This window comes from Meleagris gallopavo, chromosome 1, assembly GCF_905368555.1.
Source record: "Meleagris gallopavo chromosome 1, MGAL_WU_HG_1.1, whole genome shotgun sequence".
Classification (NCBI taxonomy): Eukaryota; Metazoa; Chordata; class Aves; order Galliformes; family Phasianidae; genus Meleagris; species Meleagris gallopavo.
Genome location: NC_139404.1, coordinates 119,997,521 through 120,021,140, shown reverse-complemented (window position 1 = coordinate 120,021,140; position 23,620 = coordinate 119,997,521). Strand labels below are relative to the sequence as shown.

Sequence of the window (23,620 nt, the reverse complement as noted above, 5' to 3'; positions counted from 1 at the left end):
ATAACAGCGACTAGAATAAAATTCTTCAACCATAAATATTGTAAAGGTAACCTTTGATGTTTAGGATATGAAAGAGCTTGCCCTAAGTCATGAACTGTCAATGCTTTCAACCTGGGAGAATCTTTCACTTTGAATTGTATTGTAAATTATAATAAAATTGAAAATAAGACAGACTGCTAATGGAATGGAAGTCAACGTACAGACCAAGCTACAACAGCATCTTTTTATGTACTTATTTTGCTTTATTGGCTAAAACAGCCATTTCCTTTTAAGTTAATTCAAAACAGACTTTCTCCCCCCTGGAGTGAAAAGGTTTTATTGAAGTTTTGAGTAAATGCTGATGTTGGAGTCTGACAGAAATAAAATGAATGGCAGTACATCATTTATAACCCCTGACTTGTTTCTTTTTTAATGAATAGTGTAATAAAGGAGAACACAGATCCACTTGTTCTGGTAACCACCTCATACTTCCCCAGAGGCTGATTCATTCAGTGAGTCCAAAATTAGAAGGTGACAGTGTTTGTCATATTTTGAAGTTGAAAAGCATTTATCAGTTACTTAGAAAATATAAATGGAACTGGCAGCTAAAGGAGCTTCCTCAAACATTTGTTTTGTATTGTTTTGTTTTGCATTTTGGGTTTCCTTTTCCTATTTTTTTTACACTACTATAAATCAAAGTAACTATCAATTTAAATAGCCTAAGTCCTGGCTTCAAGTTGTACATGAAAACAAAACACAGATTCTTTTTTTTTTTTTCTACACAAAATGTGCAGACAAGGGAAGCACTAGAGAACTGCGTGGTGAGTAAAGGCACTCGTGGGAAGAATGGCTGGAAAACAGGGAAAGATTTTAAGAGTTAGCTGGATCTGATGCCCAAAGGATACTTATAAATGGATCTGTTTGCAGTGTCTATAAGTGTGATGGGATTTATATATGCTCTGTCAAACTTCCTATGAATAATGCTGGTTATAAGCAATGTCACAGTATGTGACATACGACAAATTCCAAAGTAAATGGGGGCAGATTTTCTTGATATCCTTCAGTATCACCAGCATTTTGTGTGATCACATGTACCTCTTTAATGTAGAGGTCAAGTAGAGTTTTTAGAAGTAGATGAAGTTCTCCTGATTCTTTCAAACACAATATTTTACTCATTCATTCTTTCTTCTTGTCCACTCCCAATGAAAAGCATATGCAAGCTTGAAAGCTAGCTACTCATGAAAACTTTAGAAAATTCGTATGCGTTTGATTCAGAATTAACCATCATTTTTTAAGTATTCCCATTCCTATTATACAAACGGATATACAGACCATAATCCAAGTGTTGCATTAAAGACATCCCTCATTATATAAAAATTAAGACACGCCATAACAGGAAATTTTAGCTTTATTATTGTGGCTATGAAACCTGTAAATCATGTCCATATGTTTAAAAAGCAAGTCATGCTGAACACAGTAATAAAAGGCATTTCAAACTTCAAACAGAATGTTTCTGTTCAATAACCTTCCCTCTGAGAAGGTCATTTAGTCATAAGTTAAAAGCTAATGACATCAGTCAAAAAACAGATCTGCCATGAATTTTACATATCCCATTTAGGCCTTCTGAATTTTTATATTAAATTTCTGCAATTAAATTCTGATGGATTTATAAGAGAGACAACATAAAGCGTTTCTATTTTCAAGTTTATTGAATATTTTGAAACGGATTGACTCCAGAAATTCTCAAATCAGATAACACTACGAGTTTTTCTAATCCTCATCAAATTCTAATTATCTCCTTGTGTTTCCATTTTCACTCAGAGCCTCCTTTCAGTCATTGCTTTCCATGTATAGCTTTACATCCTTTAAATATGCCATGCTATTAACAATACACAGATATTCTTTGGCCTGTAACAGTGATGACCGTCACACAACATAGGCATTCACAGCATTATGCTTAATCTTTGGAGCTTTTCCTCATAATATTTGTGCGGAAGATATTAATAGCCATTACGTGCTCAAATTGTGATCATTTTCTCATCATACAGAAGAGCAAGATGGATAAACGCGGCACCAGCAAAGAACAGACTAGCACGAGGACTTACAAGCAAGTGATCTGCCAGGATCAACATTTATTATAAAATAAAAGCTGTAGGATTCCTGTGCTGCCAGCACAGTAGTGTACTAGTGCCCTCCAAGAAGTAGGTGAGTCAAGGCTTTGGAAGATGGAAGGGACTTTCTAAGTCCTTTCTTCTGCAAAAGCCTATATGAGGGAAAGGCTGGCCAGTGCTCGTATTCCAAGGCATTAACCTGTATGATTAGAGAAAGGTATTCTCATGTTCTACGTGGGAACCTGGCTAATTCAGAGCACTTGGATGCCTCTGCTTTGCCACCCAGCATAGTGCCATATGTTAGGTGAAATGAGGAGTTGCATCCATCCTGCTGATTTTCAAAGGAAGTCTGCGGGGCTTTTGAACATCATTTCTAGCTCCTTAGTGATTGCTTTAAGAACCTTCTGGAATTGGAGCAGACTTATTTGTCTCTCAGGTTGAAGCGGCTCTGTTCTGGGGGGGAGGAGAAAGAAAAAGTATTCACTAGGCAGATCAGAAAGCTGAGGAAGCTCTACAGATCAGCATTGACAAAGATTCAGGCGTAATTAATACAGGTTTCCAACTGCTAAATTTCTCTCACTCTTTCCAGATGTCACTCAAAGTCAGAGCCCTGCACACCCAGAGGGCATCTTCTCATCCTGTCTTTTTATGTCAGTACAGCTATACTGACTTCAGGAATTATTCATTTGTAAATCTAGCAGGTTTCCACTTAAATTTAGCCTGTGGAAATGCATTCATTTTCCAATTGCTGTGTTGTTAAATGACACTATAAACTACTGCCCATGGGCAATGGGGCTGTAGTAGAGGAATATATGTTAGCTTTCTTAACGCTTAAGAATTCAGCTTGATGTATAGTTTTGGACAAAGGAGTTTTGTTGCTCCACGAGCCACTAGTACAATCAGTTAAGTGTCTGTGTCTGGTTGAGCATGAGGTGCTTGAGCTTGCAAAGCATCATGCCTCTGTTGCTCTTCGTCTTTTTGAGGAATGTGCTAATGGTGCAACCAACCACAGGTCAGTAACCTCAACTGTGAGTGAGGTGAAAAGTGATGGGGTAGTTTGTTCAATCTAAACACCTTTGCAGAGCTTGGAGGCTTCACTTAAAGGAGTGTAAGGGTGAGCTCCTACTGCCCAGCTGTCTCACCTTGATTTGCACTGGGGTCCCATTCTCCTCGTCTGTGCACGGTGTGGATCAGTTGCACATGGCCTAAGCTGTGGAGGAATCTCCTCAATGGAGAGTCTACTGTAGAGAAGGAGGTGACCCTGCTGCAGGGCTTCACCTTGTGCAGCTACGTGTCAGAACACATCGTTTGGTGAGAGGATCCCAAGCCACTTCCCAGCGTGGTTAACTAAACCAGCCCGCCAGTGTATTTGTACAGACCGAGATCACAAGATTATTTGGAGAGCGCTTGAAGCAGTCATCCAGTGTCCCACTTTAAGAGCCTTACTCAGAGAGAAGATATATTACATTGTAGTGCTTTCTCCAACAGTTCAGTCCACCTTACATGGCTGGGCTCTAATTTTATTTTAAAGAAATCTATTTTTCCCTATATAAATTAAAACAAGACATCAAAAGCCATTTTCCTTTCCACATGTTGTGTCAACATTTCCACCTCTGTTGCAGTTGTTTAATTTCCTCTGTTCCCTCTGTTCAAACTGCAGTAAAGAACTGGAGAATTCAGCAAAGGGAAAAAAATGATTCCATCATCAAGACTACCACTTGCAGTTCAGGGCTGCTGCTTACAATATTTCGTCTCAAACCAGATTTCAGTGGTCCAGAAAATAATACTGTCCTTATACTTGATTTAGTTAAAACACTGTTATTCAAGCCTCACGCTGGTGAAAAGAATTTCAGTGCAAAGGACATATTTTCATACCATGGTAGGCCAAAAAAAAACCTCCATCTTTTCCTTCAGAAAATTACTGAACAGTTAGTACTAGTGTGGCTGCTATCCCCTTAGGGAGGCTGACATGCTACAACAGGAACAAATAAATAAATCACACACGCCTGTCAAGCAGACGTGGGAAAAATGATTCTTCTTTACTGAAATTATTGGACTTAGTGACCTTGTATCTACCAGCGTTTGGGCAGGAGCCAGTCCCAGAGGGACAAACATAGAAAGGCTGTACATGAGGTGGCTTTTGGTTTTTGCTTAATTTCTCTTTGTTTGGCAGAGTTTTAAAATAACAGATATTAAAAAAAAAAAAAACAAACATAAAAGCCCTTGAATAACTGATGTATTTATTTTCTTATATACAATTAAATATGGCACATCTGACAGTAGTTGTACAATAAATTCAAAATGATAATTAAAGCTGGACAGTAGATCAAATAACTCAGTGCTGACCCTATTAGAAGCCAAATCCTGCACACTGAATTTCTGAAGAAAGTTTTACCCTACAGTTGCATTAGCTAAGGATTCAGAGGCTAAGATTATCTAGTCTCAATTTCTGAAAGTCTGGCTGTTGTCTGTGACTTTGTTACCAATATACCAGCTTCATCTTCCATAGCATGACATTGAACTGGCTCTTTCTGCTCTTACTTCCACACAGACAGAATTTCATCAGTTGTTTTTACCTCTTAGAGAACAGTTATCAATGCCCCAGAAGATTGACCTGCAGTTAGTGATTACTCTAATAAATAAATGCAGACTGGATTCATTCTTCTGCTGTTAATGTGAAAGATGTTCGTTTTTACTACTGTTTGAAAGTCAGTGACAGCTACTTTGCAAAGCAGTGGATTTCTGGAGGACTGGAGAAGCCGAGTCAAGGATTTTCTTTGCTTTGAGACCCATGAGAATTTCTCTTCTCCTTTGGACATCGACAATGCCTGGGACATGTTGGCTTTGCAGTTGGGCATGTTCTGGGTTGGGATGGACATTTGTCCTCACAGCTGTTTGATAAAGGGGAAAAAAAGCAAAAAAGAGAATGATTTTAATATGATAATTCTTCACTGTTACATTCCTCAACTTTTTCATCATTGGACACAGCAGTGTTCTCACATAGAATACACTTGGGGCAGTGCTGACACCATGTGATACAGGGAGAAAAGACTTGTTTGTTGGATACTGCTGTCCTCAAGTTTTATGAAGTACTTTTGCTCATGATGCTTCAGCTTTTGTTCTCCAGGACTAACAAGCATACAAATCTGGCATAGAATTACTGTGTACAGATTACAGTCATTTCTAGAACCTAAACTTATGTAAACAAATGATGGCATTGATATCCTCCTGCATCCAAAACTCATAAATGACTGAGTCTTTGATGGTGTTTCAACTCTACTGATTCTTTTAGCTATGTTATAGTTGTTGACAACTATTTTATGCCTGTCTTTATTTTCAGAGCTCAATCTAAAGATGCAGATGTTACTCCTTCCACAGCTTCCTCTCCATGAATTAATCTAAGAGGTCTGTGACAATGGACTGTATGTGACCACTCAGCAAACTGCAGTTCTGCTTTAGTAACCAGTGAAACTCAACTCTTGAGTTTCTATTTATAAGCTTTCAGACTGCATACTTGCATGCTCTTGCATCTGTACACATGACAAGGGCTCTATGAGAAAAAAAAAAAATAATAAACTATTGCATGAAAAAAGAGTACTTTGAAAGTATATTTTCTATTTATGTTTTGCCAAAGAATCCTCAAAACTAGTTATTCAAAAGGATTTGAGGAATGCACTGAATATAACAGTCCCAGAACAATTTTCCTGCTTCCTCATGCTATCAGTTGAATGGCTTTGTATATGCACAAAATTTCATTAGCTCTAGTAAATCATTTGAGGACAAACATGGTGAATAATAAGCTACATTGTGTGGGTGTTAATTTAGGGTACCTTTGCCCCTAGAAGTATGTGAGACTGCACTGGGCTATTGCAAAGAACACAGAGTGGCTTTGGACACTCTAGAAATGCCAGACTCAGTATCTCACTGTAAATCACCTCGGTAACACAGTAATTTCAAGTGTAGCACAGTTTTAGCAGTCATTCCCTTAAAATAAGGAGAAAAATAATGAATACAGGTAGTTGAATAGCATCCTTGTTCATATTTCTCAAAACGTTAATTAAATATCTTATACTCCTTCTATCCCCTATCTCTATTATTATTATTATTATTACATCCATAATTGCAGCAAGTGATTCTATACTGGATGGCAATCCTAGCTAATTCAGCACTTGCACCTCCAGCATCTAGGCAGGCTAATTCAGACCTTGCAGTATAGCCACTGAGCGACAAGGAGCACTTACCTACAGGTTTCGGCATGAAATATCTTGTGTTTCTGAGCACAGCTTTCCTGGTTCTCTCTACACAGATAGCAGCTGCAGTTCTCTTTACTTTGAAAGAAGTCTGTGGGACACTTCTGCCTGCAGATGCATTCACAATTTTCTTCATCAAATTCCATATATTGTCCACACATAGCCAGCTCAGCAAGAGGAGGGAGCCCTGCAATAGCAAGTACAACTTTTAGCAATAAGCTTTACATGGTTAAATTCTGCTCTGGAAGAGGCTGGCTCTTTTGATGTAGTCAAAAGGGCTCATGTACTCTCTGATTTATTTTGGTCTTCTGTTGTAACTTACAGTGCAGAGAAGGGCTTTTCAACTTTTTCGGGACAGGAGTGGGCTGATTGTTTCATTAATAATACTGTTATTTCTTATGGGTTGAACCTTGCATAAAAGTACTTCATTTTGGGGATGCATATTAGAAGTGCCAAATGTAAAGGTTTTGGGACACAGGAATACTTAAAAGAGAGCAGATTTCAAAATGAAAGCTCCCAGGATTTAGCATATACCCCTCGCAAAGCTGCGTATCCACACAAACTAGCATACTTACTGTTCAATGTACTTCACTATCCCCACACTTTTTTGCAGAATTTTTGCAGAAGTAATACTATGTCTAGTAAGATGTAATCCAGACTTGTACTTCAATAAGCAACATATGTACACTTGTCAGTTAAAGGAAGGAGAAAATATTGTTTCAGAAACAAACTCCAACCAAGCAAACATGCTAATACCTCATCTGTCTTCCTTCAAAATACACATCTGGACTATAATATGAGGTTAATCCTAGAAAAAAGGAATTATTTTCTGAAAGCCACATTAAAATGCTGGCAGCACATCCCTGAGTAAAGGTCATGGCTTATAATGTGTCAGTGGGAAGATAATTTCCTGTAATTTTACAATTAACTATTGGATTTAACCTATGGAATGTGGAATGTAACCTGTGTCCATGACCTCTGCAACCTGAGCTCTGATCTTACTGACCAGAACGGGCCTGTACACTACTTGAAAGAAACCTTCATTATTATTTGCTTAATGCTGGAAAACTAATATTCAAAAACTTAAAAAGAAAGAAGGAAAGGAATCTGCCACAAATTCTTGGAAAACAAACCACTTCCTTGGGGTGATAAAGCTTGGCATGTACGAGTGTTTCAGCCTTGCTTCATTTCAACATCAAAGGCAGATTTTAAGTTATTTTATCCCAGCCACAGCCAAACCCATTGTGCTTCACAGAATGATATTTTATCTGAGGAAATATTGAGTTTATGTCAACAAAAGCTATAATTTAACAAGCCACAGACTCTAATCTCCAAGCTGACCTTACAAAAGGCTAAGAGCAAAGAGGAATCTGGCTATTCAGTGTCCTTTGGACATACTTTGATATATGGTGTACTAATTCTTTCTTGAGTGGAAAGCCTAACTTGAGCTTTACTACTTTACTTGATGGCCAAATGAGCTGATTCAGAATGAGAACAGATCCTACAGGGAAAAAAAAAGCAACATGAAACTGATCTATTAGCCTTAGGACATCTTAATCAACAGAGTATTTCATGAAATTATTAGATTCTAGTTTAGCTTGCTTGCCAGCTTCTTTTTACGGTTGCCTTGGTTTATTGTTTTGTTTGCTGAATGCAGTTTAAACAGAAAGGCAAGGCTTCCTTCTGTGTCCATCTGCTCTACTGCTGTCATAGTTTTACTTTGACCAGCACAATTTCCTAAGAACATAATGTGTTGGTTTTTTTGTTTGTTTGTGTTATTTGTTTGTTTTTAATTTTATACAGGCCATGGGGAAATTTTAACTTTATTCCTAAAACTTACTGCCAGTAGGCATATTTAGACTTACACAGTTCCCTCACAGAATATTTCCTGCAAATTTATTTGACAGTAAAGTTTTCCAGGAAAAGCAGAGAGAGAAAAGAAGTACTGAACACTTGTATTAATTTTACCCTCTTCCATTTCCTTCTACAGTCTTGAAAGGGTACACTTGCATACTCCTGAACATGTATGGTATATCAGTTTGAAAGCATCCTAAACATTTTAATATAGTCATAAAAGAAAATCAAATAATTTCAAAGGTCATATAACCTTTTGCAATGACTACAGCTAATAAGAGGAATTGCTTTTTCTCATCTTATTCCTGATATATCTGTTCTCTAGAATGTCCCATAATGAAAATTCAAGACTTTCCCCACAATATATTCCAGGGATAAATCTTTCTACAGTTTAAAGTTTTTTCATAATGTGCGTTATACAATTTAAGGTTAATATAAGATTAAAAAACAAACCAAGAATGCCCACTTCATGTTTTTAGTACATTCCTGTTTCTTATTCACTTGTTTCCGGAGGTGAAGTAAAATGTCTAAGGAAAAAATATGAGATGGGGATAAACATACCAATGTTTATTTTCAGGCGAGTTTCTACACTGTAAGCAAGATCTGTCTAAAGATGTAGAATCAAAACTGTAGCTCTCACAACAAGAAGTGGAACAAAGCCCAAATGCAACACAACCATCCTGCAGATAATAAGCAGAAGTATCCATTGTTAATTTAGTTTTACCTTCCCGTCTGTTTGAGTGCTGTACGTCTGCAACACATTCACATTTGTCACTATCCCAGACCCATCCATTATGGCAAAGTTTGTTCGTAAAGGGACAACTAGAAGGGGGAAAAAAAAAAAGAAAAAAAAAGATGGAAATTTAAAAAGTAAATATAAAGAGCAGCAGCATAGTTATTTGGTGGGATGAACCTACTGGTGTTCTGCCACTTGTACTGTGTGAAGCTGAGGCATCTGTGTGCATTATTGCAGCAAACAGAAAACCTTGACAATGGATGATGAGGCTGGATCTCTCTCTATTTCACAGCAGAAGTAGTAGATCGTATATTTCAGATTACACGCCTAAGAAGGAAATGGCAACAGTTTTGCAGCTCTATTTTTTTTTTTTTTACTTTTTTTTTCCATCTCTGCTCCACCCAGGGTAGTCTTAGTCTTACTATTCATGCCATTTATCTGTATGCTTACATATAAGTCTAGACAGAGACAGTTAACATTAAATAACCCTTTAGATGTGTTTCTAGAGCATTTGTTGAGTTAATTTAGGAAATTCCTATCAGGATTACAGTTGAGCTATACCATACTTTGGAGTAAGATGTGAAATCACTGTTGTCCAAGCACTGAACCTGGCAGATGCAAACCAAGACTGGAGGATAATTGCAAAGCCATGCTTTGCGTCACTTCTGACCCAAGGTGCTGTGAAGTAGAGTGGAGTTCTTTATGCTGACCTCATCACTCTTTGTATGTCCTGGCTGGTTAATGTGTGAACAGAGTTGCTTGTGTCAAGTTGGAAAATCTATGCATATCTACCCAAGTAGCTCCAGTGGAGTGTAGTGATAATATTTGAACTTTGAGTCCCCTTTCAAACATCTTCATGTCTTAATGACTGCAGATCCTGCTGTACTAGTCTGCTGCTTTTTGGATTCCCATTTCCATTCAGTATTATTTACAAGATCCAGTCAAAGCTTTATAATCCTGAGAGATAATCAAGATAATTGGAAAAACATTTGGGATAACAGAAAGTGGAGGCACATTTACAATGACCAAATCAGAGCAAAGCAATTTTCAGACTGCATAGATAGGAAATTGTAAATGTGTTAACTTACCCATCTTCTTCTGGGTACTGGACAGATCTTCGTATGATGGTGTACTGGTGACGCTGGGTATTTGACAAACACTTACAACCGGTGTGATTGGCAATTTTGATTGGCACAGGCTCTGGAACACTTGTCAAAGGAACCGAGATCTCAAAGAGCTATGTGGGTGAAATAACCATTTTTTTTTTTCAGTTTCTATTTTAATATGTGAAGTCTTAAATAAAAACATTTTATCCTTTGCCACCGTTTGCCTCATCATTGCTCTTTTTTTATCAATAGTTATCACAGGTATAAATAAGCAGGTGGCCAGTGAATGTTCTGAAGTGAGGGATGGACTATGTCCACCAAAGTAGAATCTTGCCAAAATGATCATATTTGTGCTATATACCCCACATTGTCCCAAATTCTTCATATGGACACTAAAATGCCTCTTGTGTATTGCTAGAGCAAGATGAAAAATATACGGACATTGCAAACTTTATTCTCAATTATATCATCAGCTGAATCTTAACAACTTATGGAGATATTAACTGTCCTAGAGTACTCACACATTGCATCTTTAGATCCCTAACTTGATCCCCATGGCCTCCTCAGAGAAGGAAGAAACAGGAGTAAATAAAGGACACTTTAATTGGGTTCTTTTTATTGGAGAGCCTAAAGAAACAAGAAGCCTAACTTCAGTGCATGCAAATTAATGTGATCTCTGAGTGAAAGCCCTGGTTCTTTGGGCAGCAGTGTGTAGGAGGTGTTCAAATTATACACAACCCGTCTGCCCTGGCATACCAACTTCCTTCAAGTAGAAAGTAAGGCACAGGGTACTTCTGTGCATACCAGCTTAGTGCTGCACTATTCAGCATCTGGGAAATATTCCCAGATCTTACTCTTTAGATTTTTAATTTAAGTGTTACAGCGTCTAACTTTGGGATCCTTCTGTGGATATTTTGCACAAGGAAAAAAAAAATACTCTCACTTATACAGGAGTAATTCTGTTGATTTTAGAGAAGTAATTCTGAGCTGATGGTAGTGTATCCAGGAGTGGAATTAAGGTGAGAACTTTTGAGGGAATGGTTATTTTGAAGAGCACTAAAGAAATGCAGAATTGCAACTTTTCAACAAACTTAGGAGCTGCTGATCAAAAACCAAGTAAATAAATACTTTTTAACCTAGCTCTCTGAGCTGATCACGTCTTTTGTGTGTGGCCACAAGTGCTTTCTCTTTCTGGTATGGAATTAAAACAATTAATGAACATTGACACAAGCAGGATAGGCCCTGATTTATTTTAATCTAACTATATTCCTGTACAACCAGACACAAAGAAATTACATTCCAAAAAAGCTGAAACAATATGTAAGTGAATCAGACCTGCTGCCTTCAAATGTTTCCCCATAAGGACTTAAATCTTTTTAAAACAGCTGCTCCAATCTTGGCTCTGACTTAAAAAAAAAACATTTTTGATAACTATAATTTAATATATTATTTCAAGTACAAAAGGTTTAAAAGTGGGAATGCCCAAGATGAAGATAAATCTGAGAAGACCAGTCCTCTGTTCTTCGTACAGTTTCAGATGTAGAGCTTAGAACTGTGCTCAGTCACCCATTGGAGCAAGATAGCTCTGTACATAGATGCTAAAGTCAGTCTACTGAAAGATACTCTCTGGATACTCTTTATGCTCACATTTTGACATGGTCGTTAAAACTCAGACATTTATTGCTACTGATTTAAGCCTTTCTTTTCCATTGCGATTTGTGATATTCAGATCCCAAGGCATTCATATGGAGAGCATCTGGCCTCTTCTTCTGAAAATGCCTCTTTTTTTAGACTTGAAAATCCAAAACTATCTGCCAGCCTTGTGGAATTGATGTCAGTTTTAAAAATACAGCTCTCAGAATCATGGCCCCACACAACAATTTTCCCAATCTCTCCTAATCCTTTGGATTTTCACAAGCCAATGTTCTCAAGGGTCCCAGATCCAAGCAACAATATGTTAAATAAGGATTAAACCCCTTAATGTCACATGAGCCTACAATCACTTTCTCAGTCCCTGATTTTCCATCTCCCTGCATACACAGACATTTTTAATAATGCATCATGAGTGTGAAATGTTATTGCACATGCCTGCATTCACTCCACGTGGATAAAAAATTAATTCTCCTGTTTGTTATGGTAGTGCAGACAGATCTTTCATAACAGGATTTCAGAAACCAAACATCCTCTTTTCCCTCCATTTTTTGAGAGCCAGGTCAGAAGAGAGCAGATAAATAGCTTCATTTACCGTTTTTGACACATAAGTTGTACTCGTGTTCATGCAACTCAGACTCTCCTCATTGCAGCAGCCTCCACATCTGAACACATTCACGCAGGGAGGCTTGAAGAACTTGTTGGTTGTCGTACCCAGCTCTTTGGCAACTTCCACACAGGTTTCCCTTGGCACACACTGAGTTTTCTGCCATTCTTCATCTATGACTAGAAAGAGCACCATTTTTAGTGAGCAATTGTGGCAAAGTAAATCTCTGACTGGTGAGGTATTATATAAATAAAAATGAAGTGCTGACAGGCCATCTGCACTTACTTGGATCAATTTAAGGACCAGAGAGAGGTAGAGTACAAAATTATCCCAGTAACTTACACCAGCTGCCCTGGCAAAGAGTTTGCTACATTTATCTGCCTCCACTTTTCAACAGAGGTGACGAAAATGTCCCTTAATGTCTATGGGCTAAGTAGGGCTGATTGGTAGTCAATGGATCTATATCCTGGTGGAGGCTAGTCATGAGTGGTACCCCCAGGGGTCAGTCTTGGAACCGATGCTCTTCAACATGTCAATCTTGGAACCGGTGTTCTTCAACATCTTTATAAATGACGTAGACACTGGGATTGAATGTACCCACAGCAATTTGCTGGTTGACATAACAGAAGGAAGGGATGTCATCCTAAGGGATCTGGGCAAACCTGAGAACTGGGCCAACATGAACCTAATGAGGCTCAGCAAGACCAAGTGCAAGGTGCTACATTTGGGTTGCAGCAATCCCATATATATGTACAGAATTGGTGAAGAACTCTTTGAGAGCAGCCCTGCGGAGAAGGATTTGTGGGTTCTGGTGGACAAAAAGCTGAAAATAAGCCAGCTATGACCAACGACCCAAGCGGCATCAAAAGAGAGATAACCAGAAAGGACAGGGAGGTCATTGCCCCCATCTACTCTGCCCTTGTAAGGCCCCCTCTGGAGTATTGCATCCACATCTGGCAGACCCAACACAAGAAAGATGGGGAATGGGTCCAGACGGCTAGAGCACCTCTCCTGTGGAGATAGGCTGAAGGAGTTGGACTTGTCTATCTTGGAAAAGAGAAAGCCCTGGGGAGACCTCACTGCAGCCTTCCAGTACTTGAGGGAAGCTTATAAACAAGAGGGAGACCAACTTTTTACACAGTCTTATAGAGAAAGGACAAGGGGAAATAGTTTTAAACTCGAAGATGGAGATTTAGGTTAAATGTTAGGAAGAAATTCTTTTCTCAGAGGGTGGTGAGGCACTGGCACTAGCTGTCCAGAGAGGCTACGGATGCCCCATCCTTGGATGCCTTGGATGGGGCCCTGGGCAGCATGATCTGGTGAGTGTCAGCCTTGCCCACGGCTGAAAATTGAAATTGGGTGGGCTTTATGGTCCCTTCCAACCTAAGCCATTCTGTGATTCTGTGATCCCTGCTGGCACAGGATGAGACCCTGGTGCCCACCCACGGGCAGTTACCAGCTCCCACTGGCAGTTCCCAGCTCCTTCTATCCTGTAGGACCATCTCAAGTTGCAGCGTCTCACTGCCCTTACCCCTCAGTAGGCATGCAGAGCCCACGCCTGACTGGAAAAGCACATTAATGATTAACAGACTCTGAAATACTTCAGAAAGTATTAGTGCTCCCACTGGATGACAGCCAGCCAGCACTGTCTCTGAACCGATGAGCAAAATCCAAGACAAACACTCTCACAACTAAGTACCCTCAGGGTACTCAAGTTGGAATAACAGGAATACGAATTCAAGTGTGTTTTATCTATTCAAAACACTGTGGCATCTTTCAAATACTGAATTGGTGTAGGCTAGTAATTTATTTCAGACACATCTATCAAATACTGACTGTGAGAAGGAATAATGCATTCAATGGCTGAAGCAGTGAGAGAAAACACAATACCCTCTCAGTGCTTCTTAGAGATGGCCTTGCTATTTTTTGCACTTTTGTTTTCCAGATTCCTGTTATGGAATAAGTTGATAGTCAACAGTGCTTATGCTTTATATCTGTCTTAAAATTAAGGAATTTTTTTTTTTCTGTCTGCCTCCTTTTATCAGGTTTGTGAAGGACAAGGAGCAACTTCTATCAAGAAAATTGCTTTCACTTCTATTGCAGTCCATCTTTCTGCTGTTATGCCACCAGTGTGTACATTTACAGAGAAGTTCTAAAAAAAAAATTCTGAAAGACTTTTAATCCAAATGCTATACTTTTCTTCAGATGAGCCTTTATTTCTCCCTCTCCTGGCTGACTTTCCTTTTATTACTTTTATTTTTTTCTTCAACTGACTGTGTAAATTTAAATCAGTTTGTTTATTCCTGCAAAGCCTTTCCCCAGGGTCGATTCATGCCACTTTTCAGTCATACAAAAAGTACAAGAAATAAGAGTTTGGGATCTGGATTCTGATTTTACTTTCTGCAGCATAGATTAAGAGCAGGATCACTAAAATCAATAGAATTCTCTGTAGTAATTGAGTCAATCAGTACAGCAATCTAATCCGAAGCCTTAAAATAGAAAATAAAGTGTTTGCCAAACTTATTACAGTACATGCATGTAATCGCTTCAGATGTCACTTCAGTGAATGTAAACAGTGACCTTTCCATTCGTACACATCCTCCCTTTATTATAGTAGGGATTTTTTTAATAGTAGGGATGTTCTAGAAAGGTCTGATAAAAAAACTGGATGTCACATTTTGTTGTGAAGCACTGTGATCACTCTGATTTTTTCTGCTGCAAAACTTAGATGTAGAGATGCACTCAAAGTTCGAAAGTGCTGCTGCTGTAGGTGAGATGAGCTGCTCTGGGGAGACCGTGGTGGCATGGGGTGAGGTGAGCTTTCAGTGAGTTCATCACTAAAGGTCTAGAAAGGAGGAACAAAGTCCTGAGTTCACAGAATCACAGAACCACAGAATTGTGGAGGTTGGAAGGGACCTCTGGAGATCAACGAGTCTACCTCCTCTCTCTGGGTAGCTTGTTCCAGCACTGTCACCCTCAAAGTAAAGAAGTTTTTCTTCATGCTCATATGAAACTTCCTATGTTTCAGTTTGTGCCCATTGCCCCTTGTCCTGTCACTGGGAACCACTGAAAAAAGCCCGGCCCCATCCATTTGACTCCCACCCTTTGTATATTTATAAGCATTGACAGGATCCCCCCTCACCCTTCTCTTCACCATCTCTGTGGCCCCCTGCTGGGCTCTCTCCAGAATTTCCCTTTCTTGAACTGAGGAGCCCAGAACTGGACACAGCACTCCAGATGTGGCCTCACCGGGGCGGAGTAGAGGGGGAGGATCACCTCCCTCAACCTGCTGGCAGTGTTCTTTTTAATGTACTCCAGGATATCATTGACTTTCTTGGCCACGAGAGCACACTGCTGGCTCATGGTCACCTTGTAGTCTAATGGGACATCCAGGTCCTTCTCTGCAGAGCTCCTTTCTAGCATGTCAGCCCCTAACTTGTACTAATGTGTGTGGTTATTCCTCCCCGTGTGTAGGACTCTTCACTTTCCATGTTCAATTTCATAAGGTTCCTCTCTGCCCAACTCTCCAGCCAGTCCAGGTCTTGCTGAATGCCAGCACAGCCTTCTGATACGTCATATGTCAGTCACTACTTCCCAGCTTCGTATAATCAGCAAATTTGCTGAGAGCGCACTCTAACCCTTCATCCAGGTCACTGATGAAGATGTTGAGCAAGACTGGACCCAGTACCAATCCCTGGGGAACACTAATAGCTACAGGCCTCCAACTAGACTGTTTCTGATCATAACCCAATGAGCTCTGCGAGTCAGCCAGTTCTTAGTCCACCTGATTGTCCACTCATCTATCCCACACATTTTCTAAGGTTACCTACCAGGATGTTAAGGGAGGCAGTGTCAAAAGCCTTGTTGAAGTCAAGGTAGATAATATCCACTGCTCTCTGCTCATCTACTCAACCAGTCATGACACCATAGGCTACCTGATTGATTTCCCCTTGGTGAACCCATGTTAACTACTTCTAATAATCTTTTTTTCTGCTTGCTTGGAGATGACATCCAGAATAAGCTTTGCCATCATCTTCCCAGGGACAGAGGTGATCTGACTGTCCTGCAATTTCCCTGCTCCTCCTTCTTGCCCTTTTTGAAGACTGCAGTGATACTGGCTTTCCTCCAGTTCTCTCCCATTCTCTGCGACCTTTCAAAGATGATAAAGAGCAGCTTGGCAATCACTTCTGCCAGCTCCCTCAGCACTCATGAGTGCATTCCATTGAGGCCCATGGATTTGTGTGCATTGAGATTGCCTAAATGACCTCTGAGCAGATCCTCCTTGATCAAGAGGAAGTCTTCCTTTCCCTAGATTCTCTCTAATCTCCTGGGTCTGAGAGTCCTGAGGAGCAGCCTTAGCAGTAAAGACCAAAACAAAGAAGGTGTTCTGTATCTTGGCCTTCTCAGTGTCCTCCATTACCAGGGCTCCTACCTCATTCTGCAGCAGGTCCACATTTCCCTAGTCTTCATTTTGCTACTGATGTACTTAGGGAAGTCTTTCTTGTTGTCCTTGACCTCCCTCACCCGGTTGGAGTCTGGGGTACTGTGGGAGATGGTTTAAGAGTGAAGCAGTGAAAGACCTAGACCCAGACTTCTCATCATAACACTTTACTAAAACAAAACAGATGCCCTTGGCAAAAGGGTCAGTGCTTACTGACTGGAAAGAGTGTGGGAAAGAAATGTATGTTTATAGGTTTGTGGTTGTTTTTTTTCCTAAAGGAGCTTTAGTACCTTGAATGTATTAAGATATTAAAACAAAGACGTTTCTGTCCTGGGATAATTCCTCTTTGGATGGAGGAATGGAGAAGATGACCCAATAGGCTGACATCTCTGTGTCTAAAGTTAGATAGCTAAAAAAAAGTAGGAAGTGACCTAACAGCTATGCCATGTTATAAAAGAGTTGTATCTAAATGCCTACAGGCATCTGCCATTACCTAAACAGTTATATTATTCTGCCATTGAAAAAAGCTTATTACAACAACCTTTGTTTTGTCACTGTATTTTTTTTTTAATTTTTTTTCAGAAATACTGATGCTCACTAAATGAACAACAGTGAATAGAGAAAAACTGTATTTGACCATTGGTACTACTTCTAACAACAAGTACACGGGCTCCTAATGTTTCTGCATAGACTTGTAAAGGTGTTAAAATGAAAAGTGTGTCATTAATTAAAGTTCTCTTAATTGTTCTTCCTTTGTGTATTGGATGTTGTTTTGTTCTGTTGTGGAGGTTTTTTGTTTTGTTTTGTTTCTTTTTGTGTATGTGTGTATTTTTTTTTCAGTACAAATGTTCTACGAGAAGTTTAAAGTCATGCCTGTCATATGAAAGCCATTTTCAGACTGGCACTCATCTCTATATTTCTGTGCCATGGTTTGGAGTAACAAATTAAAGCCTTTGCTTTGTCATAAATTAACTGAAATGTAGAAGTAATAGATATGAAAGCGACACTAATGTTGTGCAAATGTAGCTGTGGTTATTGTAATAGTGATGTTGGAACAGAATCAGCAATATCTGTTTTCCCCAAAGGAAAGTGATATGGTCATATCACTTCAGATTCAAATCTGAACAAAAAAATAGCTTTGTCAGTACTTGGCTAGGCTACAGTGTAGCTTTGCTGTAGGATATCCACCTCCTTGACGGAAGCATAGCAATTGATCCTTTATTTTACATCAATACATCATATAATGGCCCTCATGTCTCTCACTTAGAGGGAACAGGATTCATTTTTGCTTCAAGAGAAGGAAAAATTGTGATTCTCTGTACTTAGGTGCTGACTGGCAGTTTCAAAGCCTATTTCTTCTCCCAAGAGAGATTTTCTCAAACAGAGCAAGAGTATTAGGAAAATAGCTCCTTCCTGCAGTTCCCACCCAGACACTAGTGCTGATGCAGTGCCTTAGATCAGAGTGCACCTCATAAAAAATGGAATTTCAATGCCTGTTGTAAAGCTCATTTGTTTCTGCCTGCAAGTAAATTCCTTGATCTGGCACAACACCGCTGGCAAGCCCCTCAGCCCATCATTCCAGACCACTTTGCATGTTTATTTCCTGTCTGTCTTTGGACTGACAGATCCATACATAATAGAACTTTCCTTTGGACAGTATACAGTACAATAAGCCTGATTTGGCTATGAAAAGGGAGATGTACTCAGGCTGTTGCCTCATATTTTTTCATATAATGTCATTTTCCATGAATACTGTGCTGCTTCCACTGCAGGTGTCTTCTAGGAAACCCCTGGTACTTAACCCATAATTAAGTAAGAAACAGCAGTCCTGAAGCTGCAGTTAGATTCAGATGCAATCCTGCACCTACCTTTCAGTGTATCAATATCATAGAAAGCAGCAGCAAATCTGGTGGAGCGGTGTGATGCAGAGCGGGAGTCTAAATTGGCCAGGCTTTTGAGTTTTAGCCTGCATTTCCACAGCTTCCAGTCCTCAGCATGAGTTATTCGAAGGAGCTCTTCCAGGCTGGATGCTCTCCTGATCTGCTGCTCTGATCTCTCCAGTGCTGACAGAGATGTCCTCTGGAAGGAAAGGAGGAAATGAAAAAGCCAGAACAGATCTTCTGGATGCTCTTGCACAAGAGGCAGCACACTGCTGAGAGCAGCTAAGAATAGCTGGGACAACAGCTACCTGTTTCTGATGGTACCTGACGTCAGACCGACTTTAGAGATTTATGCTCATATAACTTGGGATACTCACTCCACAATCCTTTCTGTCCCAGTCATTGGAGCTGATTGACAAATGTAGGCCATACTCTCTGTGTCCCTGCTCCCTAGGAAACCTGGCACCCATCAAGTCACTTCTGTGCCTGTGCTGGCATGTCACACCAGCACTGGATCTCCTTCACAATCTTAGTTTAACATAAATTTGATGCACAGCACTCCACAGCACAGCACTTGTGTATTTGGCTGCTGCCTTCAAGCATCTGTGTTTATGCCTTTACCAAGACACTGCATATTTATTTCCACTGACTCACTGAGTCTGCTGAAAAATATTGCTTCCAACCCAAGCAAAAGGTTATCATTGTGCATGACTGTATTGCACTGGGCTGGTGTTCTCAGTTGTGTCTCTGATCATGCAGTTGACTGTACTTTTTGACTTGCAAATTAAGGTCTGCTCTGCCAGCTCTCATAAATAATGCACCACATCTTATAGGCAAAGCTGAAAGATAGGAGCTGGTGATGAGATAGGCAGCAGCTTGCAGTCCCAACCAGTAGCCAGCTAGTGTTCTTCATAAGGCTGGAAAAAGGTGAGGGGAAGAGTTACCTACAAGAAGAAGATTTTTAGATGAGATTTAAAACCTAGACACTAATCACATTTGTTATTCGTTATTAAAACATCTGTGGCATTTATTTTGCAATCATACAGATGTTAACTTGTACATACTGCCCAAGTTCATTTTTGCATAATTACCTTCCACTGACCTAAAAATCCCTAAGCAGTTAACTAAGAAAAAATTATTTGCTCTTCTTTTATGCCCATATGGAACAATGTATTGTGCTCTAGCAAGTTGCCATGTTTCACTATAAAGATGGCTGTTTTTCATAGGTATATGATTTCTCATACATTTCATATGAACTGAAAACTGGAAAGCCCATCTCAATACATAGAGACAATAAGTCAAAAGGAATGTGAATAATTAGCACCAGCAACTGAACTGCAAGACAGTTTTAGAAACAAGATACCCAGAATTTTGCTGATCTAGGAGGGCTGAAATTCAACTTGAGGACAATGTGTTGAGTTATTTGTTCTAAGAACCACAGCTTATATTCTTTCCCATCCACGTACTGTCTCTTTGCCTCTACAAAAGATGAGTATAGGACCCACTGTGGTGAGGTACTGGGATCAAAGATATTAAAATTGAACTCAACTAAGCATTTACAAGATTTCTTTGTCTACAGCAAAAAGATTTTGAGCCTGGATCAGCATCTAAAACTTTTGAACTTGAATAAAATTACAGAGAACCAGCAAAATGTGATGATGGTATCCTGTAAATGAAAAGACATATCTCTGCATTCCTTGTGGAAGTCAGTAGTTTAAACTTGTGTTTCCATTTATTTTACTTAAATATCAAGTATTTTTATTAATGATTACTAGTAATTTTAAACCTAAGATCATAGATACACATGCTACATGGTACAGAAAGATCTCCGGGCTTATCTAACTCAATAATTTGTACTACTTTAAGTATTTTTATATTTCTAAAGCTACAGAATTTCACTGATGTGTAAATTCACCGACCTTACACCTACTAAATGCTACTAAACTATTTATGCCTACTAAATAGTTATTGCATGGAAAAGGGAATAAGTTTTATTAATAGAATTCTATTTCATACCCAAAATTCATATCCGATAGGTTTTGAACTGTGGTAATTACAAAACAGTGCTCCTGATATTGATGGATTATAGTAGTGTTGACAAAGCCTACCTGTGTATGCAGTTTTGTTCCTTCTTTTTCTGTTATTGGAAATTGGAGAAGTAGTCAAGGGAAATGGAAAGAACAGTACGCATTACAGGATTTTCTTGGTAGTCATTAGAGATTAATCCTAATTAACCATGCCATGTTCATCTAAAACTCACACAGAATCCATGGAACTGAGTTATCGTTTCTCTGTCAACTCAAACCTTGTTCAGTGTGGCAAAGGCTATTCAACCCCAAAGTGGATCAGCTGCCTTTACCCTTTTATTTTCCTAACAAGCATCCAAGTTCTGGGGTTAATGGTATAGTCAATTGCCTCCCAGCACAAAGCCATAACAGCTTTGTTCCTTCTTCTTATATTTGACTTCTTACTGGAGGGAACAGAATTTTCTGCTGATTTTATAACTTCCACAGCAACCCAATACAGAATTTGCTGATGTCCTTTACCATAACAACAGCAGTACTGTGATAAAGTGCTGTCTCTTGCTCTGAGCACTAAAGGCAGTAGGCATGATAATGAATGGAAGACAAAGACAGATATTAAGAGAGCACTGAATCTCGAGGAATTGTTTTCATAGCGTGGACGTCTATTGAGTCTGTGGCCTAGTTGCTCTCAGCTTCCTCTGCAGCCAATACAGAGCAATAGAAATACTTGTAAAGCATGATTCATTTGAAATTGAGCTTTAACTGGACAGTAAGCAAAGGCTCACCAGGCCACAGGAGTTATCTGTGTTGTGGATCTCTGGTCAAACAAGTACCATTGATACTATCTGGGATATAAAATGTTTGAAGAGAAACATCTCATTTTGTTCCAATCTACCTAGGTGCCAAAACAGGTGCAAAAAATACTGTCTTACATATTTGTTTTGACTTCACTGAGACCATTACAATACATTCACCTAATATATTTTTTTAAATTCTTTCTAGAGCGTGGACAAACTTTTCATTGTTTCAGATGTCTCCCATCCTTAAACACTTTGACTACAGAGGTAGCAATCCATTCCAGCAGGACATGGCAGGACATAGCCTAAGATGGAACATTCTCTTGTCATGGCACAGTGGCAATGAATACTGTGTGGTCACAAAATATTTCCCAAGCAAACATTTATAGTCAGCCTGTTATGAAAAGGGCAGTATCAAAAGGAAAACATAGAACATTTTATGGCCTCAGATAATACGATAGATGGCGTACGCTATGATTGTTAATACCACACAGATGTGAACACTTCTTTCATGTACAACAGTTTGAAATCAATCTTTGTTTAGTTATAGTCTATACTCTGGCTGCATGAAACCAAATGAACAAACAAAAAATGCACTTTGAAGAGTGTGGCTTTGCACATAGATAAATAAATGTTTTAAAATATGAAATTGGAAGAAGGTTCTTCTTTAACAGCTTGCTAAATCTAACCCAAGTGTGATGGTTAAGGACTTTATCCCCAGTGTTCTTGAATGGGCAGCATGCAAAAAGGCCAAATCTCCACTGACGTTTATGAAAGTTCTAGATCCTGAGAAATAGCAAGAGGAACAGAGCCACTTGTCTGTTTCTCATGACTGCAGCCACCTGCATATGCTATTTCAAACTTTTCAGAGACCCCTAACTCCTTTTTTATGCTTTCTTTGATATTTAGAGCTCTTCCTTCAAGATTCCTCTCCCTGTCATGGTGCATCTGCCTCAACTCTGCTCTCCTCAGTTCCACCCCTAACTTTTGCCACTCTGCTCTTATCATCTTGTAGTGCTTGGATCCCATTGTCCTTTGATATTGTTTATTTTTACTTTCTTCCCCTGTAGCCTTAAGAAATGAGTCAGGTGCAAGTTTAATGAAGCCAAACTCACACTGAGTTGTTCAACCTTCTGGTGTAATGGGACATTCACTTCTCTCTCTGCAATGCCCTCACCCCCTTCTCTTAGGTCACAGATCTTGGTACTTAGCTGAGATGAGCCATCACCATGGTTATTGGTTGTGATGGCTGAAATCTAGTTGTGGAAAAGGACTTCACTGCACTTGGCATTGCTTATATAGGTAGAAAAATCTCTGGCCCTAAAAATGTGAAAATTTCCATTAAGGGTTGGGAGACAGAGAAAGGAGAGAAAGATATATTGATAAAATGCCAAGACAATGTATATCACATGATCCCAAGAAGAAAAAAATATCTTTGAAGCCATATCACTGGAAATTTTCAAAGAAGAAACCTTTTGTCTTGCAACATGATAGTGCCAGGTCCCAAACCAGTTTGAAGATCGTGGAACTCACTGCCAATCTTGGCTGGACTGTTCTACCATGTACATCGTATAGTCCGAATTTGACAACTTCTGACTTCCATCTGTTCAGGTTGATGAAAGATGAAGTGCATGGGCAACATTTTCCTAGCAAAGATGCCATCATAGCAGCTATGAAACAATGGGTCACTTCCATTGGTGTAGATTTTTATGAGCTCGGCATGCTGACCCTTTCTGATTACTGGCAAAAATACTGAGCTAATGGTGGTGACTGTGTTGAAAACTAGTGTTTATAGCTGAGAATTTGCTCTATCAAATGGTGTTATTGTGCTCTTTGTATCTATTGTAGTTCCCATGGAAATAAATAAGGAAGCATTTCTTTCAGAGTGACCTATGTACATAATGTTATTGCCTATAATAAATTTTTGCTTCAAGCTCATCTATAAGAAATATCAAATTAAAGTAAAAGTAGTAGGTTTGAGTATTTCATTCTTATCTCTAGAGCTTGTCAATAATGTATATCAAATTAAAGTGAAAGTACTAGATTTTCAAAGCATCAGAATCGATCTCATACCCAGAGCTAAAGGTCTGATTTGTACTCAGATGAAGTTTTCTGGCTTTCATGACAGTAACCTCCCATATATTCCCAAACTTTGTTCAGCTCATAAAGGAATATCTGTTTTCCT

At 39.2% G+C, this 23,620-nt stretch overlaps 1 protein-coding gene across 1 annotated transcript in view; it reads right to left on the bottom strand.

The window, feature by feature from the left end:
• Positions 1-4,309: 4,309 nt before the first annotated feature.
• VEGFD (vascular endothelial growth factor D) overlaps positions 4,310-23,620 on the bottom strand; it is a 32,529-nt gene continuing 13,218 nt past the window's right edge. The window contains exons 2-7 of the mRNA XM_003203074.5: positions 18,603-18,813; positions 12,282-12,472; positions 10,019-10,167; positions 8,919-9,016; positions 6,332-6,527; positions 4,310-4,981 (exon numbers count right to left, since the gene is read on the bottom strand). Of these exons, the coding sequence (XP_003203122.1) occupies positions 4,855-4,981; positions 6,332-6,527; positions 8,919-9,016; positions 10,019-10,167; positions 12,282-12,472; positions 18,603-18,813 (972 nt within the window). The 3' untranslated portion in view covers positions 4,310-4,854. The remainder of the gene's footprint in view (positions 4,982-6,331; positions 6,528-8,918; positions 9,017-10,018; positions 10,168-12,281; positions 12,473-18,602; positions 18,814-23,620) is intronic.